At 38.5% G+C, this 19612-nt stretch overlaps 1 protein-coding gene across 3 annotated transcripts in view; it reads right to left on the reverse strand.

Annotated features, from left to right (window-relative positions):
• Window positions 1-19377, reverse strand: part of LOC121399433 — a 48024-nt gene extending 28647 nt beyond the window's left edge. For 2 of the 3 annotated variants that reach the window (XR_005965024.1, XM_041580126.1), the window contains exons 1-3: window positions 3912-4310; window positions 3295-3351; window positions 1680-1763 (exon numbers count right to left, since the gene is read on the reverse strand). Coding sequence is in view for 2 of the 3 variants with exons in the window: in XM_041580126.1 (XP_041436060.1) it covers window positions 1680-1763; window positions 3295-3343 (133 nt within the window). In the remaining variant the exon portion in view is untranslated. Of the gene's footprint in view, window positions 1-1679; window positions 1764-3294; window positions 3352-3911; window positions 4311-7253; window positions 7299-18596 lie in introns of those variants that run through there. The other variant, XM_041580127.1, reaches the window with a different exon arrangement.
• Between the last annotated feature and the right edge of the window lie 235 nt (window positions 19378-19612).

Consider the following 19612-nt stretch of genomic DNA (forward strand, 5'->3'; position numbering starts at 1 on the left):
TGGGCTCATCTGGGTTTATCTTCTTGTCTTTTTCAAGATATTTGGCTGTTTCTGTTTCGGCGCATGCAAAGTTGTTTGGAACAGTAAGATTGTTTCAACTGCGCATGCGCCGCTTACTTTTACAAGATGAATGCAGCAGTGAAGATGTGAACCCGTGAGCGCCACTTACTTTGCAACTAGGGGTAATTACTGGATATGGGGAAATTAATTATCACCTGTGTGGGTGGAGCCTTGTAAGTTAGGGGGTAGTGGGTTTTATTATATGGGGGGTTGAATTATGCTTTAAGTCTATTTGACAGGTAACATTAAATAAACCCAATCGGCTGGTTTTGATTCCAATAAGGAGCTTTCTGGATTACAGGTTCATGGATAACGGGTACCATACCTGTAGTTGAAAGTTCAGTTAAATGGTAGCACTGGTGCATGTCTCTCCTTACATCAGCACCAGCCCAGGACAAAAGTTAGATACATATTACACTAAGAATACTTCACATTTTACCATCCCTATTAAAACTGACTTTGCATGTGCTTTTAAATAAGTACTTTTTGAAACACTATTAAAGAGGAGGTAGGTTGTACCAAATTTAACTAAAAGGGTTGTTGATGTTTAAATACAGTTTTATTATAATGCAAACTTGCACAAGAAACAATATGCAATTATATTAATTTCCTTTGGGGGGGTTATTACACTTCCATATAATCTACCTTTTTGAAGCATTGAGTGCTAAAATGTAATCCCGTCTGCACAGGGTAAAGCGTGGATCCAAAGAACAATTCTGCAGCTCTCAAACATGGTGGAACCAAGTAACCAACCAGGCAATGTTTAAGGTTATGCAGTAACGTAATGAAAAAGATAGTGTACTGGGTAACAAACACTGAAAGGAAAAATTTAGCCCCAAACAATGTAGGTCTCTATAAAAATATATTGCATAAACCAGCTCATATATAAAACCCTGCTACATGTAGATAAACCATTTTCATAATTATATATTTTTTTTAGTAGTATGTGCCGTTGGCAAATCATAAATAGATAACTGACATTAATTTTTTTTTTTAAAAAAAATAAGGCCGCACCCAGGGATCCCAGGTTTCATGGTGCACACAAACAAACTATACAGGTTAGGTAAAGGGCCAATTGGAAGAAAGTTTTATCTTTTGCTTCCACACTTCTTCCTTTGACAGTTCAAGCTAAATTATTTTTTGGTCATCTATGAGGCAGCACACAGACCATCACAAAATTGCGGTTCAAGGCAAGAGACGTAAAAAGGTCAATATATATATATATATATAGATATATATCAATTATTCTCAGACCAGCACTCCCTGTTAAAAAATTCAGTTGTTTTATTGTTACATATTATCTATGTCCGACGTTCGGTCCCCATTGGGACCTTTTTCATCCTTCATCTATCTATCAGTTTGGCAAGATTCTTTAAAATGCCACTTGATATGACATAAAGTATTGGTTGCTCAAGTATTAGTTTTTGGGATATAGTTTGCCTTTGAATTAGTATTTGTTTGAAGGGATGGTTATAAAGACTTATTTAAGAGTGTTATACAGTACACTAGACAAATAAAAATGGATTTAACAATTCGAGCGATGCTGGATTATTCTTTGGATCTAACTACAGAATTTAACATACCAGAAATAAAAAATTAAATACATAACAGTATATCACCTCTGGCTCGATGGTCAATTAATGAATTTGGCTGACTGAAGAGTATACTGGTTTGTTCAGAATAAGACTTTTGATCTATAAGACCTATGGATTGAAAAAAATGTTTTTAATGATTTCAACTGCCAAGTTGTCAAATACACTCAAATACAGTGGTTATTATGAAAATTTGCAATTGGTTATTTTTTTTAATATTGTTGTAGAGTTATTTAGCTTTTTATCAAGTAACTTTCAGGTTTATAGTTTAAGCCATCTGGTTGCTAGGGTCCATATTCCCCTAGCAACCATGCATTGATTTGATTAAGAGACTAGAATATGAATAGGAGAGGCCTGAAAAGAAAGAGGATTAAAAGAAAGTTATAAGAAAATATTTCTAGACTTATAAGACTTTTAAAAAACAGTTTTTTAGATGGTATCAGTGACCCGGATTTGAAAGCTGGAAAGAGTCAAAAGTAGAGAAATATAAAAAAAATATATATAACATTTTTTTTAATAAAGACCAGTTGAAAAGTTGATTAGAATTGGCCATTCTATAACACAATAAAAATGTGATTACAGGTGAACCACGCCTTTAAAGAAAATCAAATTTTTATGTAAGATTATTACTTGTACCATAGTAGGTTACTTAATTTGTATGTATGCATTATTAGTAACTTAGAGTATAGTGATGTTATAAATATTACAGAAGCAGTAACAACATTATTTAATACATAATTCAACATCTAGATTAATCTTAAGTACAATTTTAATGCCTCAGATTTTTTTTTTTTAAATGGTATAGAATTAAACTTTGAAATTGGCATTTTAGAAGCTTCATATTATTTATATATTTATATATATATATACACACATATATATACACACACACACACATATATATATATATATATATATATATATATATATATATATACACACACATACATACACACACAGCGAGTGGAACGCACAACTCTAAAGTGTAGAAGCCTGGGTGCCAGTACAATATCAGGACCAATTCTATATACATACAGGTGACGGCACTCCCAGAGAAAACAAAAAATGAAAAAGGCAATGTTGCTGATTAAATCAGGTTTATTCTATCCGACGTTTCGGTTCTTATACTAGAACCTATTTTAAAAAATAGTGGTGAGCAAAACTTTCCCTTGTTTGTTATACAGGAGCAGTGACCAGCTCCATGTTGTAGCCCCCACCCTTCCCAGCTATAGTCAGGTGATCCCACTGGTGTCTAATAAAAGGGCAGCCAAGTTTGGGAGTTTTACTTTGAAAGCAGCTAGTAAGTTGCAGGTAAAACTTAGTCCCTTTGTAAAATGTATAATTAAGCAATTGGATTCTTAATGAATCAGATGAAAATTAAGCGTAGGACTGGCCAGATATGGGATGACTGTGACGTAGTTGGCCAGCTTAAATATATTGCAATATATGGACAAACAATCCCTGTGTTGTTTAAAGGGTAAGGCATTTTTCAGTAGCAGTATGCACAAAATGTCTCTGTCTTAAATATATTGATAATGGGTTGAGTGCAGAGGAATCTTGTAGTTGACTATATATATATATATATATATATATATAGCTAGGTTCATATAGGTGGATTAGCATAAAATTCAAAAATATGTACCTTTACGATAGTCTTCTTGCAATTTTTGAAATTTTTCGTGAGGTTTCATTCTTAGATCTGTAAATTTAATTTTAGTTTACATTAGATTGGGAAATACATACAATGAATAATACAAAAGATAAAATTAAAAGACTTCAGTGGTTATTTGAAACCCTGGGGGTGCCGTTTGAAGACCAATAAAGGGACAAATACCAGAATGCTCATTTATAAACACAAGGTCCACCCAAAGTAATTACAATTTGCATAGATGAAAAATCAAAAATTTAACAATCCATGCAGAGAGCAGCATCAGGAGACAGGTCACCAAAGCAAGGGGGGGGGGGACCTCACAAGACCATGACTTATACAGTGGTTTTAGGTAAAGGAAGGTGCAGGTCTCTGCTGATCTATCATTTTTTTTTTTTTTTTTTAAAGAGCTAATGCTATAGCAACATGTTTAATGATTATGTGGAGTACTAAAGGTTTTAATGAGCAGTCCAGTATATATATGTATGTATGTGCTCCTGATACAGGACCGTGTATATGCCATTATTTGCAGACGTCAGCTTAGTCTCAATGGCAAACTCGATAGCTTTCAAGAAAATAATCAGAAATGCGAGATAAACACTACAACTTACTGGTTTTATTGATAGCAGCAAAGGGCTCCCTGAAACGAAATAAATCCAAGATGGAGCAAAAACCTGTTTAAGCGTCTCCTCTCCTGCACGCAGAGACCTAATTTGAGAACAAGCAACAGAGAAATATGGCACACACCACCAACAGTTAATGAAAATAATGTAAGGACTTTCGTTTCACAATCAAGTTCAATCATTTCTATATGGAACATTTTTATATTGATAATGACTAAAAAGATTACTTGAATACTCTTCAAAATTGAATGTCTGTATCACAACTGAGAATTAATTTAAATTATCTATTTTAATAAATATTTTTTAATTAGTATCTAAATTTAAAAAATCTGAAATAGAAGGCCTGCCATTTCCCGTATTAAGGGCTGTCCCTGGATCATACAATTAAATAGGCAAACAAACTCTAAGAAACAGAAATTCATGTTAGGCCACATCAGCCAATGAATGGACAGAGCTCTGTTTTTCTCTCTTACACTTTGGGGCACATTTACTTAGCTCAAGTGAAGGAATAGAATAAAAAAAAGAAAAAAAAACAAACAAAAAACTTTGAATTTCAAATGATTTCGACCGTCGAATTGGCTACTTCGAACTAAAAATCGTTTGACTATTCGATAGTCGAAGTACTGTCTCTTTAAAAAAAAAAAACTTCGACACCCCTACTTCGCCACCTAAAAACCTACCGAGGTGCAATGTTAGCCTATGGGGAAGGTCCCCATAGGCTACCTAACAATTTTCTGATGAAAGGAAAATCGTTCGATCGTAGGAAATGCGGTAAATCCTTCGACTTCGATATTCGAAGGATTTTACTTTGACAGTCTAATATCGAGGGTTAATTAACCCTCAATATTCGACCCCAAGTAAATGTGCCCCTAGATGTTACACTATTTAGCAGCATATTTTTAAGTCAGGTAATATTTGAATTTTCTTGTAATTTAAAGTTCAGGGAACATTATTCCTTATGATACTCGCAATTCCCTTTATAACCCAGCTTGCAGCCTTGTGCGTTTATATGGTCACAGAACAACCCCTCAGTGACTTCTAATATCCTTATCATTTACAGTAGGGGGTACATTATCCCTTATAATACATGAGTGATACTCAGAGTTCCCTGTATAACTCAGCCTGCAGCCTTGTGTCTTTATATGGTCACAGAACAACCCCTCAGTGACTTCTAATATCCTTATCATTTACAGTAGGGGGTACATTATCCCTTATAATACATGAGTGATACTCAGAGTTCCCTGTATAGCTCAGCCTGCAGCCTTGTGCCTTTATATGGTCACAGAACCCCTCAATTATTGAAAATTAAATATCAAGAAATAAGGTAAAATGACAGAGGTCTTCTAGAGATTTTGAAAATATTGTGCATCGTTTAACAAATTTTATGTCACCTAAAAAGGACAGAAAATCTAAATAAGAAAAAATTATGTTTTTGTTTTAAATAAAGCAGTGTGCAATGTGTGTAAAATAGTGGATTCTGCAGTTAACTGAAGCAAATAATCACATAACAAAATGGGAAAATGAAATTTTTTAATAAATATAGTGCAAAGAAAGTTGGGTATTTAGTTAAATACAAACAAATATAATAAATACGGAGAAGTTACAGGTACAGAACTTAGCGAGTAATTGATGCAGCATGAAATACTTACTGAAGAAAACGACATTACATTTACACAGGGCTGCCATCAGAAATCACAGACCCCTGTATGACAAAAATGTTCTGGGCCCCACCCGCCATAGGAGAAGTGTGGAAATAGTGACAATACAGTAGTAGTGGAAGAATGGTGTGAGAACCAATGGAAGAATGGTGTGAGTCACTAGTCCTATTGTGTCATATTCTACTGAAGAGTTGACACATGTAGAAACTACAAGCAAAGTGTTAAATGACTGCATGTGCATTCGGCAGCATCACTAGTGTTGTCCATCTCACACCCACCCCTCAACCCCCAAATACTTTCAGTAGTCATGTCACTTCTTAAGAAGTATTTCTGAGCAGTGTTGCGGGAGGACCCAGGCGAGTCAAATTTATGTCCTAAAACTTGTCTTGAGATGAGTTAATGGAAGAGAGTAGAGCAGACGCACACCCCTAGAGAGAACAGCCTGGTGCTGGATGCTTGAGAAATGGGCGTGGCCCTGAAACGTTGCACTGACGCACTTTGAATTAAAGCAAGGGTTTCCCTGCAAATTAAGCCTTGTGTGCCGATATCTGTTACCTGAGAAGAGTTAAGCCATATATCATGCCAACTTTATACTGAACAGAAAATGTGACATTATTACATGGATTAGGGAGACCCTACCCTAAACAAATAAGAATCTCTGCTGTAGGAATAACATTATGCACAACTAATGCTGCACATGCAAAACATAGCATGAATGTGGCAACCCCACAGCAGGGAGTTAGTTTAAACTTGGACTGGACACGAGATACTAATTACAGGTACAGCAGCTGGGTTGTACTTGGAAGGAAGATACAGCACAATGGCCTAGCCGTGTAAATTCGACCTGACTCCTGTTCCCAGAACACTATGTCAGACCTTTAACCCGCAAATGCAGCTCGTCTTCTTACCACATCAGCTCGGTTCACACTTTGGGTCTTCAGCTTTGGGTCTTCGACTGGAGCTTCAATTCTTAACACCTCAGCTACATTTGAGCTTCGGGTCTTCAGCTGTAGCGATGTCCACACTCTTAAGGAGGGCCCAGCTAGTCCGGAATGCGCATCTCAGCAGAACCCTCCTTTAAAGCTAAATTTTGCCAGGCCGAGGACAACGGTCGCCCCATGGTGGCAGGCCTGCTATTACGATCTGAGGTTACTTTAAAACTCGTAAAAACAATACTTAAATTTTATTGGTTGAAAAACTCATTATTGAATTGCTATTGGATATTACATTTGGCACCACCCTAAAAAAAAAAAAGTGAATTATGTGTATCGCGTATGAAAATAAGTATAGTAAATATAGGGAACACGACCAATAAGAAAGGAGGGCACAAGACAGGAATATAGCTTAGATGAAAGCTGAAAACTAAAATGGCAAGCCTGACAAATGGAGGAGGGCAGAAGGAGGAGATATGTATTGTACAAGAGGCGAGGGGATAAGGGAGGAGGGCTGAGAGGGAGTGGAGGAAATCAAATTAGGAAAGCTTAGATGTGAAGGCTGATTTACGCGACAGGAGGAGTTAAATTGGAGCATTATGTGTGGCCAGGACGAAGGTGTGACTACAGCTTTTTTGGATATGTGAGCGAGAGACGCGGCCGCATTACGGTAACTTAGAAAAGCGCATATTGGAGAGGCTGAGGCTGTACTTAAATGGTTTCCGTACTCTATAACTTACTGGTTTTATTGATAGCAGCAAACTTCCTCTCCTAGACGTAGAGACCTAATTTGAAAAGAAGAGACCGAAATATGAGCGCACAGCACAAACAGTTGATGAACACAATGTAATGATTTTAATTTCAAAACCAAGTTCGAACAATTCAGCACACACTAAAACCACACTAGCAGGTCTGGACTGATAATTAACCCTTTTCCTGCCAGCCGTTCTGTCCTAGCTGAAAACCTCTACTGGTAAGAAGTTTTAAGACATTTTGTACTCTCACTTTAAGGGCCTTTCCTGGTTTTTGTTTACCCAGGAAAATAATATATTGGTTTTTTTTTTTCAGGACAAACTGAGCTTTGAAAATATGCAAGAATTTTGGTGTTATTCTACTTCTGTAAAAAAAAAAAAAAATAGGCTTCTAAAGGGCAAATTCACTAAGCGCCGGTACTTCGCAAATTCACTACACTAACGGACGCTGGTGTAATTTCGCTAGTGTAACTTCGCACCCTTACGCCTGGCAAATTTGCACAACTAATGAAACTACGCAAATTCACTAACATGCGCATTGTTCTGAACGATACCTTTTACGCTAGACTTCCTTCGCCACCTCAGACCAGGCGAAGCGCAATAACAGTAGATAGGCATTGCTTCAAAAAAAGTGAACATTTTTTCTAAGTCCCAAAAAACGCTGGCGTGTTTTCTATATTATGGGTGATAAGCTGAAAAAGATTGAAAAAATTTTTGGGGCTCCCCTCCTTCATTTCCTAACTCATGGCAACTTAACTATACAGTGGGCACATGTGTAGGGCAAAATAATCATTTTATTTGAAGTTTTGAAGGTTTTCTAAGCATTTGTAGTGCTGATACGTACAGTTTTCCTCCATTGAAATTAGAATTTGGCGCCATATGCAAATTAACCATCGCTAGCGAAACTTCGCTTGGCGAATTAACGCTAGCGCAACTTCGCAAACTTACGCTACCCCTGTGCGCAACTTCGGATTTTAGTGAATTTGCGGAGCGCTGGCGAAACTACGCCTGGAGAAGTGCAGCGAATTTGCGCCTGGCGCAACTACGATTCTTAGTGAATTTGCCCCTAAGTGTCTAATAAAATGAAAAAAAAAAACATGTTTACAAAGAACAATCACATATGTCGGAAACATTTATTTTATCTACAAGCCGATTTGGAAAGGTCTATGTCTCCTGAACACGGCAATACCAAATGTATATAGTTTTACGGAGATTTCTTACTTGTATAAGTGAGAGCCCCAACTGTGTGTTATGTGCCGTAAGACCGCCAAACTGTAAAAAAGACCCCCCGATATAATTTTGTTAAAGGTTGTTCACCTTTGTGTTAACTTTTAGTATGATGTAAAGAGTGATATTCTGAGACAATTTGCAATTGGTTTTAATGTTTTATTATTTGTGGGTTTTGAGTTATTTAGCTTTTTATTCAGCAGCTTACCAGTTTGTTAGGGTCTAAATTCCCCTAGCAACCATGCATTGATTTAAATAAGAGACTGGAATATGAATAGGAGAGGCCTGAATAGAAAGAGGAGTAATAAAAAGTAGCAATAACAATACATTTGTAGCCTTACAGAGCATTTGTTTTTTTTAGATGGGGTCAGTGACCCCCATTTGAAAGCTGGAAAGAGTCAGAAGAAGGCGGCAAATAACCCAAAAACTATAAAAAATAAATAATGAAGACCAATTGAAAAGTTGCTTAGAATCGGCCATTCAATAACCTGCTGAAAGTTTAGGAAAAAAATTGCAATAAAAGCACAACAATAGCATAAATCAGTGAAATAAAATAATTAATACGACAGCGTAATTAGTGGCCAATATCGATTATCCAATCGTCACGCTGTCAAAATAAGTTTTTAGGCAAAACAAACAAAAGATAAGAGTTCAATGAGTAAGTAAAAAAAACAAAAACCACACCTGTTTGTGAGTTTTTTGTGTACGTTTGTGCACTTCTAAAAGTTGTCCGAGTGTGCAAATACGTGTACTAAAGGGACCAATTGTGCTTAAATCAAAAAAATACCAATCTTTGCTAAAATTGTGTGTGTAAGTGCATAAATGTACTGTGTGTGTAAGTGCATGTACGTGTGTAAAAAAAAAACGAGCACTTACCGTTTTTGTAGCAGGAGGCTCGCTGGAATCGATGGAGATATTGCGCTGCAGGAAGTGAGTGGGGGCGGATGTGCGTCGTGGAGGAGGTAAGAAAGTAGCAGCAGCGCCATACATGGCGCATCTGCTACTTTGAAGTTGGATCTGCGACAATCTCGACGTAGATCCGACTTAATAGCCCCCCAGCCTGGTTGCCCAGGGGGCTATCAACCCTCCAGACTCTCTGCAGAGGCGGCAAAAGCCGCCGATGCAGAGAAAAGGGCTCAGCTGCAGGAGAATGTACGTTCTTGGCAGCTTGAACCCTGAACCGCCAGCACGTACGCTGTACGTGCTTGGCAGTTGAAGGGTTAAAATAGGCCCTGGCATTTCCGGTATGCAGAGATCAATTCAGCCCACACAGAAGCACAAAGAGCCCCCACCAGGCCACCAAATACTGACTTTCTATGGCACCTTGCAGCAGCCACTCTGGCATTTGCAAGAACCGACAGATTGCCAGTCAGGGCCTGGACACTACAATATCTTAAATGGATTGTTCACCTTTAATTTAAATTTTAGTACAGGTATTGGACCTGTTATCCAGAATGCTCGGGACCTGGGGTTTTCCGGATAACGGATCTTTCCGTAATTTGGGTCTTCGTGCCTTATGTCTCCTAGAAATTAATTTAAACATTAAATAAACCCAATAGGCTGGTTTTGCTTCCAATAAGGATTAATTATATCTTAGTTGGGATCAAGTACAAGCTACTGTTTTATTATTACACAGAAAAAGGAAATCATTTTGAAAAAATTGGATTATTTGGATAAAATGGAGTCTATGGGAGACAGCGATTCCGTAATTAGCTGCTTTCTGGATATCGGGTTTCCGGATATGGGATCCTATACCTGTATAATGTAGGTTGTTATGTTCTGGGACAATTTGTTTACATTTTTTAATCGTGTTTTTTATTTATTTTTTTTGGTTATGTAGATTTTAATTCTGAAGCTCTCCAGTTTGCTATTGCAACCATCTGGTTGCTAGGGTACAAATACACCTAGCAACCATGCATTGTAAAAGGTGGGAAATCAATAGGAGATGCCTGAATAGGAAACTGAGTAATCGAAACGCAGCCTTTGCAATGCATTTGTAGCCTTACAGAGCATGTTTTTTTGGTCAGTATAAAGTTAGAATAGAGCAAAAAAAAATAGAAGCTAAAGGACAAGTAAATCAAACATGGGTAAAAACTTGTTTACGAGCAAGCTGCAAAGCTATGGTAAATACCTGTAATGACAATAATAGCAATAAAATAAATAAAATAAAATAAAAAAACGTATAAAATAAATAAATAAAATTAATGCAATAAAACCAGAAAAATATTATATATTCTAAAATATTAAACTAAAACACAAAGCCATGGAAGGTAATTAAAGTACAGAGAAACATGCTCTCTCTTGTGCAGTGTAAATTATTTGTAAGCAGCAAGCTAAATTATTTAAAAAAAATAAATAAAAAAAACAACATAAACACAAACTAATTAAGGGCTCTTACACACGGCCGTTCCGACCTGCGCTCCCCTGCGTTCCGTTTTTTGGCGTTCAGCCGCAGGGGAGCGCAGGAATAGACGCAAGTCATTATTTGAAATGGGCCTGTACTCACTCAGGCGCGTGTAGGCGCCAAACGCAGGTTCAGACGCAACATGCTGCATTTTTCCTGCGTTCGGCGCCTACACGCGCTTTAGTGAGTACAGGCCCATTTCAAATAATGACTTGCGTCTATTCCTGCGCTCCCCTGCGGCTGAACGCCAAAAAACGGAACGCAGGGGAGCGCAGGTCGGAACGGCCGTGTGTAAGAGCCCTAAAGTATATGCCACATTTCAGTTAATTAATTATCTAATTACCAGCACAAATCATGCGGGGGTAGATGAACGAAGCCGGCCGGCGTGCCTTGCCAAACAATGTCTGTGGGACGAAATGGCGACGCCTACAAGTGGCAGCTTTAATTTAATTGGTCGAAACCTAAGACTCCTATTGGCTGGGGAAAAAATGCGCCAAATGGAAAACCGGAAGTAAAAAAAAAATGAATAAAGCAGCCCAGGACAGAATACGGTCGCCTGATGCCTGATGCCTGATGCCTGATGGAGGACTCCTGATGCCTGATGGAGGACGCCTGATGGAGGATTCCTGATGCCTGATGGGCGATTCCTGATGCCTGATGGGCGATTCCTGATGCCTGATGGAGGACGACTGATTCCTGATGGCCGATACCTGACAACTGAAGGAGGAAGTCTGAGGGCGGAGCGTTGATGAGCGACGTCTGAGGAGGGAGGCTACAGAGCAGAGGTGTGACTGCACATTTGGATCATCCGTGACTTCAAAGGCAAGCGATGCGCAACGGAGAAGGCATAGGACGACGCATGCAGCAAACGTAAGTAGACGCATGATGTCCTAAAATGCGTTCCGTACAACTTGCCCGTCAATACAGTCCATTTTAGATCTTCTTGAGGAAAAACCTAAGGGATACACGCTTCCTGTATGGAAACAATTTTAGTAAAACTTTGTGTTACCGCACACCTCCTTCCACTTATTCTGCGTAGTGGTGCTGGTCCACCGTTGACCTTGCCAGGTCACCTTACTGCTTTGTAGTTTCGAAAAACGGTCCGCACACACCAATATTGCAGTCGGGGATTGTGCCCCTTTTATTAATGCCACCAACAATAAATATTCAACGTTTCGGGGGGACACAGCCTCCCTTCTTCAGGATAAATTCACAAAGTGCACAGTGCCATATTCTTATACCCTTAACTCCTCCCATCTCATCTGTGTAACATCTCATTAGTATCATTTATGTGATTAACTCATTCAGTTCATTTAAGTACAAATTCAGTGTAAATCGTGTTTTAAATAATGTTACATATATTTCTTTAGATAGTGGAAAGCATTTCTTTCAATTAATAAAAAACATTTTTTACTCACTGCCCCTGGTTGCGTTTTTACTTTAGCTTTAATATTTGGAAAATCTTAACACCTCTCGTGTGTAATTGGGCTATCATGATACTTCATCTGTGAAGGAAAAGGGTGATTATAAAAATTATTAAATAGTGTATAAATATCTAAAAAACCTACAAAACCACATATATTACAGAAAACATGTCAAATTAAAATCTTCATTGAGGCCTTTAGGCGAGAGTGTTTCAGACGCCAAATCCAATAAGCTTCTCTCCTCAATAATGATTTTTTAAATCAATACCTGCATTTTTATAAATAACTTCTAAAACTTGCCATCTTATTTGGGAGACATTATGTTTCACATTATAAAAGTGTCTAGCCAGTAGGGTTTCTCTTTTATACTTCTCTTTACTTTTTTTATCTTTAGGATCGGTTCCCTCATCTGGTTTGTAATTTCTAATCACGCTTTATGTTCATTTAGACGTGTTTTAACTGCTCTTGAAGTTTGGCCCACATACCCAAGACCACAAGGGCATTTTAACAAGTAGACTACCCCCTCCGTATTACATGTTGCCATATGTTTTAATTGAATTCCATATCCTTGACTCGGATGGGTGCATTTGTCACCTTTAATTATGCCACTACAGTGGCCACAATCGTGACACGGAAGGGTACCCCTCTTGTTAAACATCACACTCTTAATTTTCTTTGGTTTAAAATCCGATCTTATTATTCCATCCGCAACACTTCTACCTCTTTTAAAACTGAAGATTGGTTTTTTAGTAAATAATTTACCATAAATTTGGTCTTTTTGTAGAATATGCCAGTGTTGCAATATACTTTTCTTTATCAAATTGGAATGTGGGCCAAATGTGGTTACACAAACACACTCCTGTTCTCTCTTTTTCAAATTTCCTTTTGGTGTTAACAAATTTTCTCTTTCAATCCCCATTACTTCATTTTTAACCTGATTCAGTTCACCCCTATTGTAACCTCTTTCACTGAATTGTTTTACAATCACTTGTGCCTGTCTTTCATACAGATCATTTGTTGAGGTGATTCTTTTAGCCCTTATAAACTGGCTTTTAGGTAGTCCTTTGCTGACCCCTGCTGGATGAAAACTGTCTTTCCTTAATAGATTGTTTCTATCTGTTGGCTTTCTATATAAATCCGTAACAAAATTACCATCCTTTATTGTTATTTGTACATCTAAGAAATTGACGGTTTGTGGACCCTTGCTCATTGTAAATTTTATTGTGTCATGTACACTATTAATATACACGAAAAAATTTTTCAATTGGTCTTCAGTGCCAGTCCAAACTATAAACATGTCGTCCACAAACCGTCGCCACATACCGATATATTTGTTATATTCAGGATGTTGAAGGATGTACTTATGTTCAAACCAATGCATATATATGTTTGCATATGCAGGAGCCATATTAGCACCCATACTCGTACCTTGCAGTTGTAGATAGAAATCTGTGTTGAAGCGAAAGTAGTTTCGCTTCAACACAAATTCCAAGCAAACTGCATAAAAAATTAACCTCATGCATGGGTAACTTTTCTGTCACTAAATAATCTCTACAGCATTCAATGCCTTCCTCATGTTTAATCGAGGTATAAAGATCTTTTACATCGATTGTACAGAGTATGGGTGACTGGGAATCAATTTTTAACTCTTTAATTGTGTTCAGGAAATGTGTTGTATCTTTAAGACAGGTATCAAGTTTAGGTAAAATTTCTTGCAAATATGTGTCCACATAAATTGCAAGCGGTTGTAATAGGGAGTCCACACCTGAGACTATCTGTCTTCCAGGAGGATTAATCAATGTTTTATGCACCTTTGGTAATATATAGAAGACTGCTATTCTCGGATTTTCCTTTTTTAACAGACCTTCAATCTCAGGTGTGATACTCCCCATCATGCATGCATCATTTAGGAATACCCCAATATCCGTTTTTAATCTGTTAGTTGGATCACTTTGTAATTTGCAGTAATGTTTAACATTTTCCAATTGTCGGTTAACCTCCTCCACATATTTCTCTGTGTCCATTAACACTATACTTCCTCCCTTATCCGCTTTTTTTATAACTATATTTGTGTCATTCTGTAGGGTTTCCAATGCTTTCCTTTCTTTTAGCGTTAAATTTTCCTTTTAGGAGTTATACATGCATTCAAATTATTTTCCACATCTTTATACACCACATTTGTAAACGTTTCTATGGAGGAATTAACAACATTCAGATTATAGGTACTGCGATTTTTAAGTTTATTATATAGAACCTCAGTTTTATTATTTATTTTTTATTATTATTTATTTTTTATTTATTACGTGGGCGCAGCAAAGAAGGGAAGAACGCCGAGGCCCAGTCAGCAGACGCTTCCGCACACGTGACCGGCGCACAAGGATGACGTCAGCAGAGGAACACGAAGGGCATCGCAGAGGGAGCGCGTCAACGACCGGATCGCAAGAATCTTCGTTTGAAATGCCGGCAAGAGAGGTCAGCGCATCCCCGTCCACTTCCTCTCCTTTTTTGTCGACTACAGGAGAACGAGGAGAGGACTCAGGAGAGGCAGGAGGCGATACCACAGCAACACGCAGGACTGCACAGCCGAGAGGAGAAGGAGCGCAGGCAATACAGCAAGGGAACAAGTCGAATCCACGCAGAATGAGGAGGTAAAAGATCTTGTCATAAACCTTTCGTCCAGGACTATAACCCCAGATGAATTGTCTGTTTTAAATAAAGGTTTAGGTTTTGTGCCCACAGCTAGGAGTGATCCTTTCACTGTACAGGTAGAACTTTTTAAGTTTATAAGAACCCTCAAATTAAAAATGATATTCATGGATAAAACCAGGGGAATTTTGCCCCATAATAAAACTGAGGTTCTATATAATAAACTTAAAAATCGCAGTACCTATAATCCGAATGTTGTTAATTCCTCCATAGAAACGTTTACAAATGTGGTGTATAAAGATGTGGAAAATAATTTGAATGCATGTATAACTCCTAAAAAGGAAAATTTAACGCTAAAAGAAAGGAAAGCATTGGAAACCCTACAGAATGACACAAATATAGTTATAAAAAAAAGCGGATAAGGGAGGAAGTATAGTGTTAATGGACACAGAGAAATATGTGGAGGAGGTTAACCGACAATTGGAAAATGTTAAACATTACTGCAAATTACAAAGTGATCCAACTAACAGATTAAAAACGGATATTGGGGTATTCCTAAATGATGCATGCATGATGGGGAGTATCACACCTGAGATTGAAGGTCTGTTAAAAAAGGAAAATCCGAGAATACCAGTCTTCTATATATTACCAAAGGTGCATAAAACATTGATTAATCCTCCTGGAAGACAGATAGTCTCAGGTGTGGACTCCCTATTACAACCGCTTGCAATTTATGTGGACACATATTTGCAAGAAATTTTACCTAAACTTGATACCTGTCTTAAAGATACAACACATTTCCTGAACACAATTAAAGAGTTAAAAATTGATTCCCAGTCACCCATACTCTGTACAATCGATGTAAAAGATCTTTATACCTCGATTAAACATGAGGAAGGCATTGAATGCTGTAGAGATTATTTAGTGACAGAAAAGTTACCCATGCATGAGGTTAATTTTTTATGCAGTTGCTTGGAATTTGTGTTGAAGCGAAACTATTTTCGCTTCAACACAGATTTCTATCTACAACTGCAAGGTACGAGTATGGGTGCTAATATGGCTCCTGCATATGCAAACATATATATGCATTGGTTTGAACATAAGTACATCCTTCAACATCCTGAATATAACAAATATATCGGTATGTGGCGACGGTTTGTGGACGACATGTTTATAGTTTGGACTGGCACTGAAAGACCAATTGAAAAATTTTTTCGTGTATATTAATAGTGTACATGACACAATAAAATTTACAATGAGCAAGGGTCCACAAACCGTCAATTTCTTAGATGTACAAATAACAATAAAGGATGGTAATTTTGTTACGGATTTATATAGAAAGCCAACAGATAGAAACAATCTATTAAGGAAAGACAGTTTTCATCCAGCAGGGGTCAGCAAAGGACTACCTAAAAGCCAGTTTATAAGGGCTAAAAGAATCACCTCAACAAATGATCTGTATGAAAGACAGGCACAAGTGATTGTAAAACAATTCAGTGAAAGAGGTTACAATAGGGGTGAACTGAATCAGGTTAAAAATGAAGTAATGGGATTGAAAGAGAAAATTTGTTAACACCAAAAGGAAATTTGAAAAAGAGAGAACAGGAGTGTGTTTGTGTAACCACATTTGGCCCACATTCCAATTTGATAAAGAAAAGTATATTGCAACACTGGCATATTCTACAAAAAGACCAAATTTATGGTAAATTATTTACTAAAAAACCAATCTTCAGTTTTAAAAGAGGTAGAAGTGTTGCGGATGGAATAATAAGATCGGATTTTAAACCAAAGAAAATTAAGAGTGTGATGTTTAACAAGAGGGGTACCCTTCCGTGTCACGATTGTGGCCACTGTAGTGGCATAATTAAAGGTGACAAATGCACCCATCCGAGTCAAGGATATGGAATTCAATTAAAACATATGGCAACATGTAATACGGAGGGGGTAGTCTACTTGTTAAAATGCCCTTGTGGTCTTGGGTATGTGGGCCAAACTTCAAGAGCAGTTAAAACACGTCTAAATGAACATAAAAGCGTGATTAGAAATTACAAACCAGATGAGGGAACCGATCCTAAAGATAAAAAAAGTAAAGAGAAGTATAAAAGAGAAAACCCTACTGGCTAGACACTTTTATAATGTGAAACATAATGTCTCCCAAATAAGATGGCAAGTTTTAGAAGTTATTTATAAAAATGCAGGTATTGATTTTAAAAAATCATTATTGAGGAGAGAAGCTTATTGGATTTGGCGTCTGAAAACACTCTCGCCTAAAGGCCTCAATGAAGATTTTAATTTGACATGTTTTCTGTAATATATGTGGTTTTGTAGGTTTTTTAGATATTTATACACTATTTAATAATTTTTATAATCACCCTTTTCCTTCACAGATGAAGTATCATGATAGCCCAATTACACACGAGAGGTGTTAAGATTTTCCAAATATTAAAGCTAAAGTAAAAACGCAACCAGGGGCAGTGAGTAAAAAATGTTTTTTATTAATTGAAAGAAATGTTTCCACTATCTAAAGAAATATATGTAACATTATTTAAAACACGATTTACACTGAATTTGTACTTAAATGAACTGAATGAGTTAATCACATAAATGATACTAATGAGATGTTACACAGATGAGATGGGAGGAGTTAAGGGTATAAGAATATGGCACTGTGCACTTTGTGAATTTATCCTGAAGAAGGGAGGCTGTGTCCCCCCGAAACGTTGAATATTTATTGTTGGTGGCATTAATAAAAGGGGCACAATCCCCGACTGCAATATTGGTGTGTGCGGACCGTTTTTCGAAACTACAAAGCTGGAAACAATTTTAGGACATCCACAGCCAAAGTCACTTAGTATGTTTCTCAGCCTCCAAATAAGGCTCAATTCACTACCCCCTCCTGTCACATTACTCAGCTTTCCACTATCCTCTCTCAGCCCTCGTCCCTCATGTTTAACCCCTACAATAATAACTATGTCCTCCTCCCTCAGCCTCCTCATTCCTCAGCGTTCGAGCGCTTGTATTTCTTTCAGCAGCACTAGAGACTTGCGTCCCGCCCCTTTTACTTTGCATCTCATTGGCCCGCAGCCGGAGGAGGAGGAGCTTGTCACTGGGCTGCATTAATAAGTAATAAAGAGATGACTGTCCGTACAGAAGGGGTGTCCAATCTTTTTGCAACGAGGGCCACATTTGGTGAGGTGAAAATGTGCGGGGGCCGACCATTCTAATTGTTCCATTATCTGGGGGCACAAAAGAATGGGAGGCCTCAAAATCGACAGGGCTAATGTACAATAGTTTCAGCTTATGCTTGAGGGGATAATAATTATTTACCACACAAATCAGCCCTGATAAGCTTCCTGCATGTGCAACCAGAACGAGTACATAACACTGTCCCTAACCATAATGCTCATATGCCGATGCCCCTAACGCAAAGCAGATGGTAGATGCCTTACCGCTCCCAGCAGTGTGTGTGTACAGGCTACTTGCCTGGGACTGGCAACCTTCCCCCCTTTCTCCTCCACCCCTCTGTAGCTCACTCTGACAGCAGGAGAGAGAAGACAGAACTTGTGGAGGAGTGTGCTGTGTGAGCGCAGAAGAAGTCTCCTGCACAGACTGACTCTCACTGACGTTTACCTCGTAGTCGTGGTGGGTGGCAGCACACTGCAGCAGGCAGTCTCTCTCTCAGAGTCTACTGAGACGTCCCCACGCTGTCTCCCCAGTCCCAGTCTCCACAGAGGGCAGGCACAGTCTGACTCCAGCCAGAGTGAAGCCGAGGGGAAGGGGGCGTGTCTGGGCAGCACAGCTCTAGTGACGTCCACACTCTCACACACCCAGTCTCCACACAGGCCAGCCAATCGAAGCGGGGGGCGGGGCGTGCCGACACAGCAGCAGCAGTCTCTCTCCTCTCCAGGGAGCTGCAGTGCAATCAATTTTTAGAAATTTGATGCGGGCCAATTTAAAATGACACCCCTGGTACAGTAAGTGTGTGAATGAGCTGCACTTAATAAGGGTTTGGGCACAGCCAGACTCACATCTTCCTGGTAACCCCTCTCTGTCGGCACCGACATGGCCACCCCTCTCTCAGACTCCGAAGCAGATCAGAGTGAGGGGCATAGCCTACCTCACCTTAGTGATAGACCGTCACGTGTCCACCCCGAGGGACTATTATTTCGCCCTAGCGCACACGGTCCGTGATCACTACGAGAAGGACCCATAAATCAGGTGTCAGGCACCATTTAACTTACTCGCAGTATCCACAATACCTGCCCTCCATCCCTGGCATCTAAATTGTATGAGTCGACTCAGATTCCCCGCTTATCCCGCCCTAGCAGGTCTCAGCCAATAGCCTCCCAGCAGAGGATGGGCATGTTTATGTAATCCAATCAGCAATCAGTATTTCATTATTGCAATTGCAGACGAGCCAATCAAAACGACTGCCCTGAGCGGGTTCTGATTGGCTGTAACAATATTAACAAGTCCTCCCATTGCATTCTTAAAATTGAGTTCTATAGAACCTTAAACTCTAAGATATGTTATGCTTATCTTTTTAGGATAGTTTGGAACCCTTATGGGTTAATTGTGGTGCATAAATCTCTGTGAAGAACTATGTGTAGAACAACTACACATAAATCAAACTCAAACTCAGTGCC

The sequence above is a fragment of the Xenopus laevis genome, chromosome 1S, assembly GCF_017654675.1.
Source record: "Xenopus laevis strain J_2021 chromosome 1S, Xenopus_laevis_v10.1, whole genome shotgun sequence".
Taxonomy (NCBI): Eukaryota; Metazoa; Chordata; class Amphibia; order Anura; family Pipidae; genus Xenopus; species Xenopus laevis.